Here is a 17,575-nt window from a genome sequence, read left to right as displayed (position 1 = left end):
TGTATTCATTATATCTCAATTATGAGGAAATAAAGACATGCATGAATGAATGAAGTAATAATTCCTTAACCCTATTTACTACTTAAACATTTCAATGGCTAATAGAAACTTTAAAATCCCATCCTTCTGCAATATTTAGATTTGTTGTCAAAAATGATTGTAAAAAAACTTTTTTCTCATGATCAATAGCTACACATGTCTCAGCCCAAAGAAGTTTCACTTTGTAATAAATATTTTCTTTGTTGGCATATATATGATATTCTAAGACATAAGGTTTTTGTGTAAATCTTTATGCAATTTTGCTCAGGACAAGCAAACAATATTGGCTTATCATCTGAATTATCACCAGTCTTGGCTATAACATTTGCTTTTGGAAAATCTTCAGGTTCTACTGTTTCATTAATATATCCTCCATTTGAGTTTTCTTTGTTATATGTGTAATTAACAGAGCTGCTGGTTAGAAAGATTTCTTAATAAATTGTGATAAAATGTATATATACCTACAAAAAAAACCATGGTAATCATATTATCATAATACATGGAATTGCATAATCATGCATAATGTAGACAAAATTGACAAAATTTTAATAGAATAGTGTTGTAGCTCAACACATAGTTTTTTTCTTCTAAATATTGTCCCAAACACATCAGTTCTTAAATACATTTGACAGAAAGTTTTTATACATCGTAGGATTATTTGTAGTAATATTCTCGATTCCATGCTGTAGTGACAGTTTGATTTGACACTTTTAACGTGAGTTATGGAACTTTGACCATATTTTTTTTTTTAGAATTGTAACACTTATACCTTGTGAATGAACTCATCATAGATACCAGGATTGAAATTTTGTATTTGCGCCAGACACGCATTTCGTCTACAAAAGACTCATCAGTGACGCTCGAATCAAAAAAAAGTTAATTAGGCCAAATAAAGTACGAAATTGAGGACCAAAAATTCCTAAACGTTTTGCCAAATACAGCTAAGGTAATCTATTCCTGAGGTAGAAAAGCATTAGTATTTCAAAAATTCAAAGTTTTGTAAACAGTTGAACACAACTCCTCTGACTCAATTTTACAGAAAACTCGCATACTTGACCATTTGTGGAGTATTGTAACTACAGCATCATGTGAACAAAAATCCTCTGAGACTGTTGGACAGAAAGCTTCCATTCATGGCAGGATTATTTGCCATAATGTGTAGTTGACCATATTAAACTGTCATTTTGATTTGACCATTTTATATGGATTTATGTGGGACTTTGACTTTTCTTTACTTATGTACAACAAAGATACTTTATGAATGCAACTCCTACGACACCTTTCAACAGAAATCTCTCTTTACTTGGAAGATGTGTTCGCAATCATGTGCTGTTAATAAAAAATAATTCTTTCATGCCATACTATTTAACATGGTAACATTGTATTTGTCAATATATTTACACCAAATGTTAGGGAAGCATTGTTTAAAATACATCTGATGTTGCAATTTCAATCATGTGTAGCCCATGTTCTATCTGAATTAGAACATGGCTTTGTTTCCAAAGCGAAAGAAGAATGTAATATTAGAATGACAGTATTGTGCCCTCATTTTGATTTTACTATTCTAATGGGAGTTATGAGACTTTTACCAAATTTTGACTATCTTACCACAATGACACGTTGTGACACACATTCAAATTTCTAATTAATACAGGGGTGGGGGACATTTTGCTATTGTGTAGCAATCTTGTTTATACTAATCAACGATTGTCCAAATTTATCTAATAAGCATCCTTTTACATACAGGTATGACCAAGAATGATCAAGACAATATATTGCAGTATTTCAAAGAAGGGAAACATAAATTAATTATAGCCACATCTGTAGCAGAAGAAGGGTTAGATATACAGAAATGTAACCTTGTCATCAGATATGACCATGTGACAAATGAAATAGCCATGGTGCAAGCTAGAGGTATCACTATATATTTCTGTATAATAACACTAATTTATGCTCATTATCAGTAGATTAAAATGGCAGTTAATATAAAAGAAAATTTTGTGCAGACATTCAAATTGATTTTCACTTTTTAAATGGAAACAAATTAAATTATTAACTTCAATATATTGGAAATCTTTTCAGATTGACTGAAATTTTACTTGCATTTATTTTAATTGCTTATTTTATAATTCACTGAGAATTTGTATCATCCTTTTATTAATCTATGTCTTGCTTTGTCAACATCATCACCCTTTTTAATCCGAAACTCTTTGAAAATTGCTTCACAGAATCCACCAACTTGTATAGATCCTTCTACAAAACATGAAGTTCTGCACTTGTTATTTAAATGTTTTATCTGAATGAGTTCTCATGGTTCTCATTCCAAAACATGTCTGTTTCTGCTTGTTTTTATGGAGACGACAAGAGACTTATGTCTTCTTTGTATGCTTCACACCTTTTCACTTTCATAAATTTCTTGTAAATAGTATTTCTATAGGGAACTGTTCTTCGTATTTTTAATTTGAAAATTGTTAAAGATGTGTCTGAAGATTTTTTTTCATCCAATAGAAGGTATCTTTTATTCTTGTGAACGAAATAACATTTGAATTGTTGCCAATTATTTTCAGGGAGAGGGAGGGCTGAAGGAAGTAAGTATTACGTAGTTGCCAGTGAAGAAAAGATGACAGCAGAAAAAGAAGAATTGAACATGATGAGGGAAGCTAGAATGAATCAGGCAATAATTCATCTACAAAACTTTATACGTGATCACAGACAGACATTTATACAAGAAATAGAAGATTTACAGTTGGAGGCCAATATACAAAGAGAGCTAGAAAATACAAACAAAGGAGGAAGAATCATTGGTGATTTTGAGTTTGAAATGAGATGTGGAAAGTGTAATGAATTCATCTGTATGTCAAGAGACATAAAGAAGATTCAGGCTGCTCATCATGCTGTGATTGGAGAAGAAATAGCAAATCATATAAATACAGTCAGGATGCCGAAACCTACTTTTGAAGATGACAATATAAAAATGGGTTGTGGTAAGGTCAATTGTAAGAAATGTGGAAAAAATCTTGGAAATATTGTTATTTATAGAAAAGCACAATTCCCAGTTCTGAAAATTGAAAACTTCCTTGTATCCGATAGCCATGGTAACACAGATGTGTACAAAAAATGGAAAAATTCCCCTTTTGTACCTCTAGAATTGTCATCACAAAATTTATTGGATAGAGCTAGGGGAGCACAGTATATTTTTGAAAGTTGAACAAAAGATAAATATATGTTATCTTTCATGGGTTGCTTTTCAACCTGCCATCTTCAAGTCATGTTAATGTTTATGAGCCCTTGATGTGCTTGAGCTTTTGATTTTGCCATTTGATAATGGACTTTCCGTTTTGAATTTTCCTTGGAGTTCGGTATTTTTGTTATTTTACTTTTTAGGAAATTTTCAAAGTGTAATAATATCAAAACAGCAAAAATACTGAATAAAAGAGACATACCATTTTGTACATATATCAAAGGGAAATGCCGTTCACAGAAATTATTTTTAGTGTGTAATTGCATTTAGAAGAAAATGTGGATTTTGAGTCAACTCAAGCCAAAACTTTTGCAGAAATCCACAAACTTTATTACAGAGACTTTGAAACCTAGATTACTCACCTAAGTTTATCCATGGTGTGCCAGGGTTTATTGTTTGCAAATAGTCCTACACAACCTTTACAATCTAAAAAACCTTGTGCTGAGTCATTAAAGTCTAGTGCACCTAGAAGGTGAACTTGAATTGGTTCATATTTGTACTTCTTTTAAAAAATATCATTATTTCAAAACTTGTTTATGGGAATTCAAAGCTAGCACTGCATGCATTAATCCCCTTTCTATTTAGTACATTTAGGTGTCAAATATAAGAGTACAAGGGGAAAGGCTGTGTTTTTTTTTTATTTTATAAAATTTCCATATGTTTAGCATTGAAACAACTAAAGGGGTACATAATCCTTAGATGCAAATATAGGAGAACTGCTTGAAAGTTAATACAATAGTTCTTTAATATAATATTATTATTCTTGGTCCAGATTTTCTTGCCAATCTACAAAAAAATTAAGTTGAATCAATAAAATGGACTAAGGCATGCCAGAAGATTGTTTTTAGTTCACCTTGCCAAAAGGTCCAAGTGAGCTTTTCTCATCACTTGGCATCCTTGGTCCGTCATGGGTTTGTGTGGTTAACATGGGTTTTTGTTAGAATTTTTTTTTTTTTTGTTATGTTGTAAACTGACATTTTAACTTAATTTCCTATGAAGTAATTTTTAAATTACCCCAGGTATAAATGTAATAATAATATATACATAATATAGCAAATTTTATATTTATTATTTGACTACATCAAAAGACATGTAAATAAGATGTATATTTTAATTACATGTAACATACAGTCTTTCATAAATGTTAATTATATGTTAGTCCAGTAGGACACTGCATCAAAGATGTGGAAGCTTTATAGTATTATCTATTTGACCATTGGACATATTATACTTAGTTTACACTCTTTGTAGTGGATTGAGTAATAAGCTAATTTATATATTGTCTCAAATTTGTGTAGTTGTGTTAATTTGTTGTCTGTCACTGTCGTTCTGTGGACACAATAATAACTTTAAAAGTTATAATAGAAAAACAAAGATATGGTGTGGTCAAGACGAAGTTAGCATATATGTTTAAGAGAGTTATCTCTTCTCAACCATTCATTGGGTATTGAGTATTGCAGAATACAGTCCATAGGTAGTTATATTATTTATGCCAAAGCAAAGCATAGAATAATTGATAACGATCAAAATTTTCATTTGGATCTGATTCTTATTTTAAATGCATTTACATCAGCATTATGCATGTCTGACAATATAAAATTCCTACTTTTGATATATCGGTACATCCTTTATTTTTTGTTAAAAAAAAATCTGTATAAAAATACCTATCTTATATTTATTAACTTGTATTATAATGCTAGTTGAGTAGAGATAACTCTTTTAAACATATATGCTAATTTCATCTTGACCATACCAAACTGACATATAAAATTATCTGGTATAAGGCTCCGGCTGTTATTGTATACAAGCAAGAGACCAATGTGCTAAAAATAACATTTAAACATGGAACACAGATTTTTTTTTAAATTTCTGTAAGTTAAATGGGATTTTTATTCTCATTTTATTCTTTGAAAAGAAATATAAGTATGAAATATGTTGATTGTGTAAGACCAAATAAAAAGAATTGGTGGGTTACCGTGTCTTTTTTTTATGAAGATATACAAAATCAAATGGTTTTTTGTGTTAAATGATTTAAAGGTTTTATATCTGCAAAATTTGAACTGTAAGGTCTTCTGAATATTTATCAAGTTTTTTTTGTTCTAACAAACACAATGCTGCTATGTTTTAAAGAATTAGATTTGCTTAATTTTGATATATATATTCGTGAGAAAGAAATATTTAGTGCATATAAAAACTATGTGAAAAATATAGATGATGTTCCTTTAAACAATGCCATTTAAAATTATCCAATTTGTCCTTGTATGTGTTCAATACTTCCAGATGATAATAACAATAAAATCTACAAAAGTAAATTTATGAAAATACCTGAAAATTTGGTTTATATAGCATCAAATTTACATTCATTGTGAAAACATTCATTAATATGTATCAGTTTTTAGCTCACCTTGGCTTCCGTCATCTGTTAATTTTTACAAAAATCTTCTCCTCTGAAACTACTGTGCCAAATTTTACCAAACTTAGCCACAAACTTAATTGGGGTATTCAGTTTAAAAAATGAGTCTGATGACCCTGCCTTTCAACCAAGATGGCTGACATGGCTAAAAATAGAACATAGGGATAAAATGCAAGATTGTCTATTATCTTGAAAACCACAATGCACAGCTGTGCTCGGCGAAGCAGTTTATTTTAAATTGAAATTTCATGATTTTTTTTTCTTTGAAAATGCCTGATTAGATTTACCAATCAAATTTGTGGAACTGTACATCTGACACTTTTATCAAAGGGGCCAAAGAGGCAGAAACTACACTTTTACATGGTTCATGGGATTAGGATTCTTATATATTCCTCAAAATGTAGAAAGATTCTTCAAGTTCCTCCCGACTTAAACTTTTTGAATATTTTTGTACATGTGCAGTTAGCGTTTTTTACAATGAAAATATAATTAATATCAACAGGTCACATACATATGTGTTCTTTAACTGATTTTACATAATTTCTGTAAATAAATCGTAAATAAAAAAGCAATGACTATATTTTAATATGTACAAATAAAATACTGACAATCAGCTATCATATTTGTATGTCTGTGCTGATTGCCTAAGAATGTAACGGGAAGGAGAAGAACACTTAAAATATCTAATTGAGAATTTTTAACCAACTTCTTAACATTAAGCATGAAAAAAATATTCAATAAGTTATTTCAAAGATACCTTTTAAAAGGTGTATAAAAGTTGTTTTTTTATATGTTAATTCATTTCCATGTGAAATAATTATAAATAAAAACATAATGAAAGTAATGGTTATTTGAAGACAATTAGCTTTTTTTTTGTTGTGAAATGGTCTAATTTACTTTTTGTTTTGATAACATGACTCTGTGGTATTTCATAGTTTTTGTGAATTTATGGCTTTCTCAAATATTGACCACATTTATATAATCAATAGCTGTATAGTTAAAAGACTATTCAGTATTGCTGGAGAAGATCTGCCTATAAACAATCAATCATAAAAAGAAATGATGGCTGATCAAGATGTAGACGCAGATATCTCATTCACTTATTTATCTAATTTGCTTACTGGAATCAACATTTCATGCTGTTATGTTGTATCATTTGCTATCATAAGTTGATTTACTTATTGACAAAACGGTGAAATTGTTATTCAATTAATTGAACCTTGTTTACAGTGTATTATGTTATAAAATGACTTGTTTTGATAAGTTGGGCATTTTATACTGTATACTACAAGCACCAATTCAAGAATTGAAGTATATGATGAACTAGAAAATTTTTCATAACATTTGTAATGCAGTTTCATATCGCATAGCAAACAAAAGAATTATGACAGTGCCATATATTTTTTTTTATAATTCTTTGGAACATTGTTTTTTTATGAATTATGTGTTTGTTGTAAATTTGTAGCAAGTACGTTTTTTATTTTGGGACTTTTCAAAAGAGTTTCATACACATGGCCTTTTCACTGTTTTTTTATGATTGTTATACTATTATTATTTATTTCATTGAATTTTGTCTTATTTAATTGAAATCCATTGTTATTCATCAATAAATTATTAAACCACCATCTTATGTTTTATGCTTACTTTATATCCAACTCAAAATATTACATGCTTTTTCAGGACATTTAAATTATTAACACCTATAATGGTAAACAAAGAGACCTGTCCAGTATGACTATGTGTCTTGAGGCTCAAATTCAGTGTACTTTCATATCCTCAATTTTCATTATTTAGTTTGAAATATGTGGGGCATAGGCTGGAATAGAAAATTTCCAAATGTTCTCCACTTGATCCAAATAATATCTTTGACAATACTAATGTAAAGATATAGCCATCAAAGGTATGACTAAACGTCCAACAATATATCAAAACAAGTCAACACAGCATACAATACCTAAATGAACTAAAGATTGTTTCAAAAACTTCTGGTTTACATCTGTCCGTCCTCCCATCTGTCTGTCCCATAAAATGTTTGTATCATTTTTCTAAGGAACTACAAATAAGTGCTCCCAGAAATTGGGTATCAAGTTTCATTCATACCCGGTATATGTGATCATCTTATACTGTGTGATGCATTTCAGATACACAACTCATCAAATTCCTGTTAACCAAACACTTATTCTTTTACATAATGGCCATGCATCTATGAAATTTTGTCACATTTTTCTCAGGAACTACAATTCCAGTCTTTCTGAAATTTAGAATCAACCTTCATGTCAGCATACTATACAGTGTGATTCATTTTAACATCCATGTCTCAAATACTTCCTGTTTACTGAATACTTTTGGCATGGTTTTTCTAAAGTGAGCAATAGCTCTCATTTCAATTGTTTATACATGTACTTAAACAGTGATCAATGTGAATTAAAATAAACTAGGAGTGCACATACTGAAATGCCTCTTCTGCTTTACTGATCATATTTGAATTTATATTGAAATTCTTTAAGATAAATGTTCAATACAAGTATCATATAAACGTAACACTATCAATGTTCCATGTAATTAAGGTCAAGGTCAGATGAACCATGCCAGACTGACATGTACACTATCAATCATTCCATGCACCATATATATAGTTGACCCTATTGCTAATAGTACTAACCATAAAAAATTAACATTGACCAATGAACCATGAAAAAGATGTCAAGGTCAGATGAACACTGTCAGACAGACATTACTAAATATGTATTGCTCTACAGTTAATAACACTTATGGTGCTACATCCTGTAGATACTTATATTTTGAGATTGCACAAAGGTCATGTTTTCTCAGACAGTCATGACGTCTTTACACTAAATCACTGGATGTGTACATAGTGTACTGATTGATATTTAAGTATGGGAAACATGATTTATTTTATATTAGTTGTAAATTGGCTTTAAACTAGCTTTCAGTAACTGCAAGTACTTTTTGATTGGTACTTTGTGTGCATCTGTATTTTCAGTCCCCTACCGCCTACTGATGAAGTCGAAGGGGACTTTAGGTTTGCACTCTGTCCGTCTGTCCATCCGTCAGTCCGGCAACTCAGTTTTCCACACTTTTTTTCTTCGTTCTTGAAGATATTGATTTGATATTTGGTATATAGTTTTATCATGACAAGTTATATAAAATTTCCCTGTCTTCATTTGCAAACAATTTTAATATTTACAGTTGCCAAGATAAAAGGGATTAATCAAAGTGCTTGTAAGCACTGAAGGGTAAAGATTGCTTTAATTTACCAGTGGGAAGTAAAATCAAATATTGCATTGTATTTAGCATTGGTTGTAGTTGATTCAACTACAATTCTGGATAAAGGAAGATAACTCCAATTTTTAAAAGATGACATCATTGATATTTTAAAACAAATATTAGATTCCTGCACCTTGCATGATACGGGTTATGTTCTTCTCGTATATTTTATGACCCCTAACAGCAGGGATTGTGCATGATTTTCATATGATGAAGACATAACCTTTCAATCAGTTTAATTGAGGTCTGGAGCTGGCATGTCAGTAACTGCTAGTAGTCCTTTGTTCATTTGTGTTGATCATTGTCATTTTGCTTAGTTTCTTCTGTTACCTATTCTAACATCGGACTCTGACATTTTTGCGCCTGTCCCAAGTCAGAAACCTCTGGCCTTTTTCAGTCTTGTATGTTTTTTTGTTGTTTTTTTAAATTTTGGTTCATTTATATGTTTCGTAGTTTAGTGTGACGTCCCTTTTGGCTGAACTAGTATACATTTTTGTTTAGAGGCCAGCTGAATTCTGCCTCTGGGTGTGGGATTTTCTCGCTGTGTTGAAGACCCTTTGGTGGCCTTCGGCTGCTTTCTGCCGATTGGACGGGTTGTTGTCTCTTTGACACATTCCCCGTTTCCATTCTCAATTTACTTTGTCTTGACTAGAGTCAAATGATTCAAACATTGTAGGCTTAACTGAAAAGCAGCAAATACACATTTCTAATACTGGTGAAATATTTTAAGATAAACAGTACTATTGGTAAAATATGTAACTGGTAGAAAAATTGTGACAAAACAACCCTAACTTTAGATTACAATTAATTCATCTGACAAATGTCAACAGATAAAGGAGTAGGTCAATCCTCATTTTAAAATTAAGAATAATCACTACAACAAATGCAGGCTTGTGGTAATTTCAGATACTGTAATTTTTAAAAGTACACTGCTTGAAAAGGAGGCAACAGCAAAACACAACAAAATATGCATGTTTTACAAAAATTTATTTCCCCCAGCTCATAACAAAATCCCTTTCCCCATACATTCAAATATAATCCATATTTCCATCTCTCTTTTATTCTTTTCAATTTAGTCTCACAACATAATGCCAGTCATGAAAATGTCTCTTTTAAATGTTATCTTTAAAAATAGAGAAGACCAAAAATTGATAATAAGCTTGCAATACTGAAAAATCTAGCAATAGCATTCAGTGTTGGCAACTTGGCATTTACAAGTCCAGCAACTAAAATTTGTTGAATACCTATATGTAATTTCAGTAATTGTCGAATTCGGCAGATACAATGTTTGAATAAATAATATTCATAAATTTTTCATAAAAATATTCTTTTAAGTGAGCAACAAAAAATTTAATTTCAAGATATAGTTATGGTTCATTTGAGATTTTATCAACACTTAAGCATAATATTAACTTAGTAATTGGAAAAAAAGGTTTTTCAATGTGTCCCACCTCAAAGATTTTACAAAAACCTATTTGGTAAATGGTGGTAAATTTTTAAGTGTTTTTTTTTTTTTATTATTATTTCAGTTTACAATAATAGCTGCCATTTAGCACTCCAGGCAGGATAAATAAATAGGATTCATGAAGGGGACTCTCAAAGAATAATTCCTGACTGGTTTTGTTTACATATAGTTTTGAAGTAGAATAAAAATTAATTTCTCTATTTCTTTTTATTTGATTTTACATTTTATTTCATATTTAACCAAAATTTAAAGTCCTACCACAAAATATTTAAATGTCAAAGGTCAATGAAAACATACTTTCCGTTTAAAATCCATTCAACCACAAAACCATGCTTTAACAAATAACAAATAAACAACTTTCAAAACCATACATTCAATACAAACATACTAAATTAAACAACGGAATTTGTACAACAAACTGCAATCAATATGAAATGAACACATGAAATGTATCGCTTCATATACAAACATTTATATCCTATCACATGATGCAGTCACATGATACAGTCACATGAAGCAGTCAAAATGAATAGAAAAACCTAAATGCATTACTCTCTACCACACCACCATCTGATTAAAATATTTTAACATAAAGCAACTCATTTTGATTACTTTTACCAAGTTTTTGTTTGTTCAGTAGGTAGTAACTTGGCTCATTCATATACTTTGAAAATGACAGTTGCATTATTTAAATCATCAAAATTTATTCAAAATGTGAAAATTTTATACAAAATGGCATTGGGATTTCCGTCATAAAACTTTGCTCAGTACTAGGAGCACAAAATTTGTGCTAGAAAAACACCAAGTTTAGTATTTTGATTGGTTGATTCCTGAGTCAGAGTACAATAATCTTATTTAAATGTTTTATGACTGCAAGGCCTGGTTCTATCTCATTCTGTCAACTGGCCTTCGAAACAATGAGATTGTGGAATGTTAATAAACAACTGTCCTTTTCAATTTATAAATGAGTCCAAAGGAGGTATGTTATTTGTGAAATGAATAATTAAATATTTGCATTGTGACAAGCACTTTAACAAATTCTCATATGGAAAATTTCTTTACAATACATGTATAGCAAAAGATCAAGATTTTCTATTAAAAAAAAAAACACTTAATGATGTTGCCTTTTGTTTAATTGAGAGAAAAAAAGATGTCATTTTGGATATCAAGAGAATATACTTAAACATAATACATAAATGAATAACAGTAAAAGATTATTTATTACAAATCAATAGCGTTTTAGAAATGTGTAACACTGTACTTTTATTTACATTTCATTTTACTTCATTTTCTGCACAATTTCATGCACAAATGAGGTGTTTCTGCAAAAATGAATGGTACTACAGGCAAGGCACTAATTTCTTGGGGAAACATATGTAAATACACTTTTTTAGAATGAAAATGCATAAAAAATTTATCTAGCTTATATAGAAGATCTATTGTTAATTGCTAAATGTCAGCTAAAAATATCAGCCCTATAAAGCAATACAATAAGAATCAAATAACCTCATCAAATAAAGACAATAAATTGATAATAATGTGCCTGTTTACTATTGAACAGTTTGGGTCTTTATCTAGATATCTAAAAGTTCTTTTAACAGGAGAGTATTGTTCAAATGTCTTGATCTTTTATTATTATGCCTATTGCAAAGGATATAAAACTTTTCCCCAGAATCAGTACCTAGATATAAGAACAGTACCTGTTCGTTTAAGTATTCAAATTTATCAAACAAATTGTCCCATTGAATAAATACAATAGCTATTGCTCTCTGTGGAGAAATTGAAAGTTGATTCATTATATAAAGTCTACATAGAACAATAGCTGTTGTATTTATTTAATGGGGCAGTTCATGTTGCAAAAGTTTAAATACCCTAATAAACAGGAACTGGTTCTGGGGAAAGGTTTTATTTCCTTTGCAATAAAACGGTAAGCAGAAAACATGATTGAGTCACAGATATTCAGTCCTTCATTTAATAATTTTTTTATTTACTTTTGAGATTTTTGTGAAAAGCACTACTGAAATCAGTGAACATGAAAATTAGCTGTTGCTCCCCTTTTTTAAAGTGCCTTTCATACCTGTTATAAAACGTTTAAATGGAATGTATTGTTAAAGTACACCAGATTTTGTGGAGGCATATTCAGAAGCACTGTACTACAGAAAAATTCAATGAACAATCACTGTTCTGTTTTAAATTTTACAGTTTTTGAGAAGCATGAAAAACAGTTGAATTTCCATTATAAAAACCACATGTCAGTTTAATATCTAGAACCAGAAAGTTAACTTCTTTTTTTTTTTGGCCCAGCATTCACTTTGCTGTCTTACTAAAATTATGTAGATATTTTGTTGGCACAGTGTTTATTTTGAGTATGGTCACATGAATCTGTAGACTATTCATTAATCCTGCCTTCTAATACTGTTAGGGATGTTAACAAAAACATACATGGGACCCAGGGAAGGCACATTGAAGTTTGATCTATGGTTGGATGTTAAGATTACCGTTAATTTAAAAATTAATGAGTTCATTTATTATTGTGATTGTTGAAAGATTGACACAAACACGAGTTTAGCTATTGCAATTTCAGGAAATACTGCACACATATAATGCTATTCAAATTTAAGATGCGAGTTTTTATTCTTTGCGACACCCATCTCTTTGCAATTTTCTCAATAATAAAAATATTGTTAAAATTTTTTAATTTATAGTATCTTGTACATTAAAATGTTAGAGAAAAGGTTACCCCTTTTTATTGCCTTCCTTGGGCATCATATATGCTTAATGGAACAGCTTTTAATTTGAATAGCTCTCAAAACATATCAAGTGAAATGTATATTTCTAAGTGAAATGGATTTCATATTAAGTACATTCTCTATCATTACAAATATAGCACTATTATCACATATAATATTCAGCACTTTAGTTATTACTCTGAATCCCTGCACCAAATGTACCTAAAACCAACATGGCAATAAAATTTACCAAGCACCAATTGCCTCTCAAATGGAACAAGATAGGAAATTAAGGGACTGAAAAAATTTAAGTAGGAATACCCATCACCTTCAACCCACCACTGTGTTCACCTATAAGTTAAACATTCATCTTATTTTATTGTGTGTTATTCAATATTTTGATAAGAATGCCCTCTGTTATAATGCAAATTTGAAAAGGAGAATCTGCTGTGTTTGACCCTTCCAACCAATATAAGTTGTCATTAAACATTACGCATCCCATGTAATTTTTCTTAGAATGGCCCTTGAAACCAAGTTTATCTCCATTTTTCACCTTTTTCTGTGCTTGCAAACTGAGTATTTTATGTGTGCAAGGAGACATGCACACACACGCTCGGAACAATTTTCAATTTCATAAGAAATATGAATAAAAAATTGACAAAAAGATAATTATAATCATTTTGTTGTAATATCTCTACAGTTTTAAAGTTAGTAAGAAAAATAACTATATACAGCCAATAAAATATTAGATCGGTGGGAAACATTTGTTGGTCTGACTATAGTTAAATAACAATTCATGTTTTGCTGTATAACAGACAAGTTTTGAGATTGTATAACTGTTTAGATAAATTTCTATCAAGGTTTGTTCTTGCTAGACTTCAAAACAACACTGCTCGTTTATTTGTGAATTAACAGACATGAAAATAAACAAAAAAATAAATCAATAACTACAGCTTACGATTTTCAAATTTATATTCTTTTGTTGGGAATAAAATCTCACAAGGTTTACCTGACAAAAATTGGTCTAAATATGTGACAGACAATTTCTAATTAATATATACAATTTAACTAAAAAGCCTTGTATTGTAACCACAATTAGTTTTTAATTTATTTGCTTATCCCAAAAGTAAAGATATGGGTTTTAATTTATATATAAATAGTTTTTAATTATGAAGCAAGGCAGTTTTACATTGGAAGACTGTGGTATAACAGAACAGTTTTAAACAATCTAGCGTATTTTAATACATATGCAGGTTTACATTGTTTTAAAGTCATGAGATCATTTTATATCTTGCTGAGTAGAAATGATGATTTTTTATAAATGGTGTATGTCCCTAGGACTATAGGATCTTTTTAAAAAATCCCACATGAAAATCAGCGTGCCTATGAAGTCAGTAAAAATCTGTGAAAACACTGAAACTGAAATCTATCTTCATACTAAGACATCCAAACTATCTAATATCAGAATGCACTGTGTCTGGTAGCATTCCGAATTCTAGTCTTTCTGCAATGTTCCTTATCACAAACCAAACCAAAGTTTCTAGTCCTGGTGTCTATTGCTGTAGACATTTAAACAATTATCACAATCTTCAACAGGTATACAGTCATTGATCTTCAGTTAAATTATCTCCCTTTCACAAAAACACAAGATGAAATGATTGAATGATTATCACAGGCTTAGTCACCCACAATTCATCATGTCTAATGAGGGTGACGGTGATGGACTTGACCCACCCGGAGCCTTCAAAGAGTCATTCACATCTCGTCGAAACATTGACAAATTCTGTGTAAATCTGAAGTAAAAATTATAATGAATTAAATCAAATAAAAATAAAACCTGCATTCCTACATGAAGTGTTTGTGTCCTTGTTTATTTATTCTTTTAATTATTATATTGAAAACACTTTGATTGCTCAATTATGTCTAAAACATTAAGTTGTTTTAACAAAAATCATGTTGATGGCCAATTGATTCTTAGGAAATTCATTCCAAATCTCTGCTGATCCACACCTTTCCGTCTGAATATTTTGGTTCACTCAGTCCCTGCAACTGAAGTTTAAAGTTTAACATCAACATATTCTTGCTTTTAGCTTTACTTGTGAAATGAGTGTAAGAATTGACCCTGTCCAAGAAAAAGAATGATTTTCTACAGACTGAAAGGAAAGTAAATTAGAGATTACCATTCTTCTCTCTAAAAATTATTAAATAAATTGATTCGTTTTCATTTCTATATTCCTGCAAATACAAACATGCCAACTTTCAATATATCATTCCTTAATAACCAATTTTGTTGCTATTCTTTTTGTCTGCAATTTCAATTATTTCAAATTACTTTTCAGTGATGGTCACTAACATGAATCATTTCAAAAAAAGAATATATTGTTTTACTTATACCCCTTATATGAATAATTACAAAAACTTTCATAGCAGTGCGGCAAGATGAGAACTCATGTTTAGAGGAAGATGCCGATTTAAAAATCAAGAGGCCAGTTCCAAAGAAACCTTGGACTCTTTCTGAAAAGACAGTGATATAAGGAAAGATGGCAAGCAGTCTTCAATAAACTTAAGCTTTGAATGAAATAAAAATTTCTAAATGCTTAATCAGGAACACATGATGTAAAACCATGAAATAAAAGATAACACCAAACAGACACTTTTCTTAACTACAAAAACATGCATAAAAATAATTGGATAAGTAGAAGAGGAAGATATGGGAAAGATGAGCCAAAAACCACAGGAATAACTTGGAAACAACCAATCAATTAAAGGAACCTCTGATTATTTGCTATTCTTCATTTGGACAGTTGCTGGCGAGTTTATAAAAATAAACTAGGGTAACACTTAATGCCCCCTTCGGTGACGGTGGGGGCATTAAATACACATTACAAGGTCAATATGGTCCATTCTACAGCTTCTTTACTGAATTCACATATGTATGGTTATATAGATTCTGATCTTGTCAATCATACGTTAGGTAAATCTTATGTTATAAATAGCATAACTTACCTATCTCTATTTTTAGATAAAAGCGATCTATCTATTCCATTCATTAAATTTTCAAAACATAGAGCCATACTCTGTTGTTTGTCATTTGGTTGATTGGATATAATATTGTCTCGTAATTTGTTGAAATACTGAAAACAAAAATTATAGGAGTGTTAAATTTCAGTTACTGTGTGATGTAAATACTCCCATTTATGCTTCGTTTTTTTCATTATGGTCATTGATACATAACTTTATGTCATAAAAGAGAAAATATTTAGGTTAATTTAACCATGGTCTAAATCAATTCATAATTTGCTTCTTAACAGCCCAAATTCTAAGCTTCACAATTCCTGATTAATTTTGGTGTTAAATGTCTTTTTTTAATCAATATAATTGGTTTTACTTACATTTTCATTAAGTAATATAAGACCTAATAATGGACGTGACATGGACCACTGATTTCTACAGTCTTCAAACATAATGATATTCAACACTGTAGACAACATCTGAAATAACAAACTACATTTAATAGTTTGAATTATTAATTACTTATACTGCAGTTCTATGTGCATGTGGATGTGTAAAATATGTTCAACATGAAAAGAAATATGCTCGATATAATCCATAATAATGGTGTTTTCTGTTTATTTAATACTGTCGAATACAAATGTATAAACATATCTTACAAGCTTGAGACTTATTCTTAATTACTGTTAAAATCATTAAATCTTGATTCTGTAAATTACAATATCTATCAAATACTAATGTTGTCCTACATTATTCTTCCTTCTGTAGTCCCTGAGATAACAGTAAAAGTACAATCCTTCAAACCTTCCAAAATTATGTAATTTGTTTTTATAAGTAATTACAATATGGTCAGGTAATTTCAGTACAGAAATGTTATTTGTGATATCATATACATCTAAAGCTAGACAAATTTGACCGAAAGGGACCATTTTACACATTGTTTTTTTGTAAAATAAAATATGAGAAACAGATTATCCAAAAAATATTTCACATACATTAAAACTTTTGTACAGGACACTTAGTGTCAATCAATTTTTGTTAAGAATGTTGCTCATTTTCAAAAATAAGAATAAGATCATCTAAAAATTCGTAAGGGTTCCGCGGAACCCAGTGTCTCGCCTACTTTTGCTGTTAATCGCAGGCTCAACAAAAATGAGGAAAAAAAATAATAACAATATTACTTTCGATACAATCTTTTGATTGTAAGAAGCTTCTGTCCCAATTTGGTAAAAATCCAGGATAGTTTATGAATCTAATAAATGTTTTAAATCTTTAACTGCAGACTGTATGTAATGTTAACTGGAAGAAAAACTAAATCCATTTATAAGTAAAATACTGATAAACAGGTTCAAAATTTTTAAAAATTTCCTTCAAGATACTAGCTTTTG

At 30.1% G+C, this 17,575-nt stretch overlaps 2 protein-coding genes across 3 annotated transcripts in view; one reads left to right on the top strand and one right to left on the bottom strand.

The window, feature by feature from the left end:
• The window catches only part of LOC127734695 (antiviral innate immune response receptor RIG-I-like), a 35,979-nt gene extending 28,663 nt beyond the window's left edge, over positions 1-7,316 (top strand). For both annotated transcript variants that reach the window (XM_052244693.1, XM_052244692.1), the window contains exons 18-19: positions 1,786-1,953; positions 2,607-7,316. In XM_052244693.1, coding sequence (XP_052100653.1) covers positions 1,786-1,953; positions 2,607-3,247 — 809 coding nt within the window. In that variant the 3' untranslated portion in view covers positions 3,248-7,316. The remainder of the gene's footprint in view (positions 1-1,785; positions 1,954-2,606) is intronic.
• A 2,635-nt stretch (positions 7,317-9,951) lies between these two features.
• The window catches only part of LOC127734688 (exportin-7-like), a 41,411-nt gene continuing 33,787 nt past the window's right edge, over positions 9,952-17,575 (bottom strand). The window contains exons 28-30 of the mRNA XM_052244682.1: positions 16,568-16,666; positions 16,182-16,309; positions 9,952-14,968 (exon numbers count right to left, since the gene is read on the bottom strand). Of these exons, the coding sequence (XP_052100642.1) occupies positions 14,857-14,968; positions 16,182-16,309; positions 16,568-16,666 (339 nt within the window). The 3' untranslated portion in view covers positions 9,952-14,856. The remainder of the gene's footprint in view (positions 14,969-16,181; positions 16,310-16,567; positions 16,667-17,575) is intronic.

This window comes from Mytilus californianus, unplaced genomic scaffold, assembly GCF_021869535.1.
Source record: "Mytilus californianus isolate M0D057914Y unplaced genomic scaffold, xbMytCali1.0.p SCAF_3, whole genome shotgun sequence".
Taxonomy (NCBI): Eukaryota; Metazoa; Mollusca; class Bivalvia; order Mytilida; family Mytilidae; genus Mytilus; species Mytilus californianus.
Note: the sequence above shows the minus strand (reverse complement) of the source record. Positions and strands in the feature narration are given on the sequence as shown.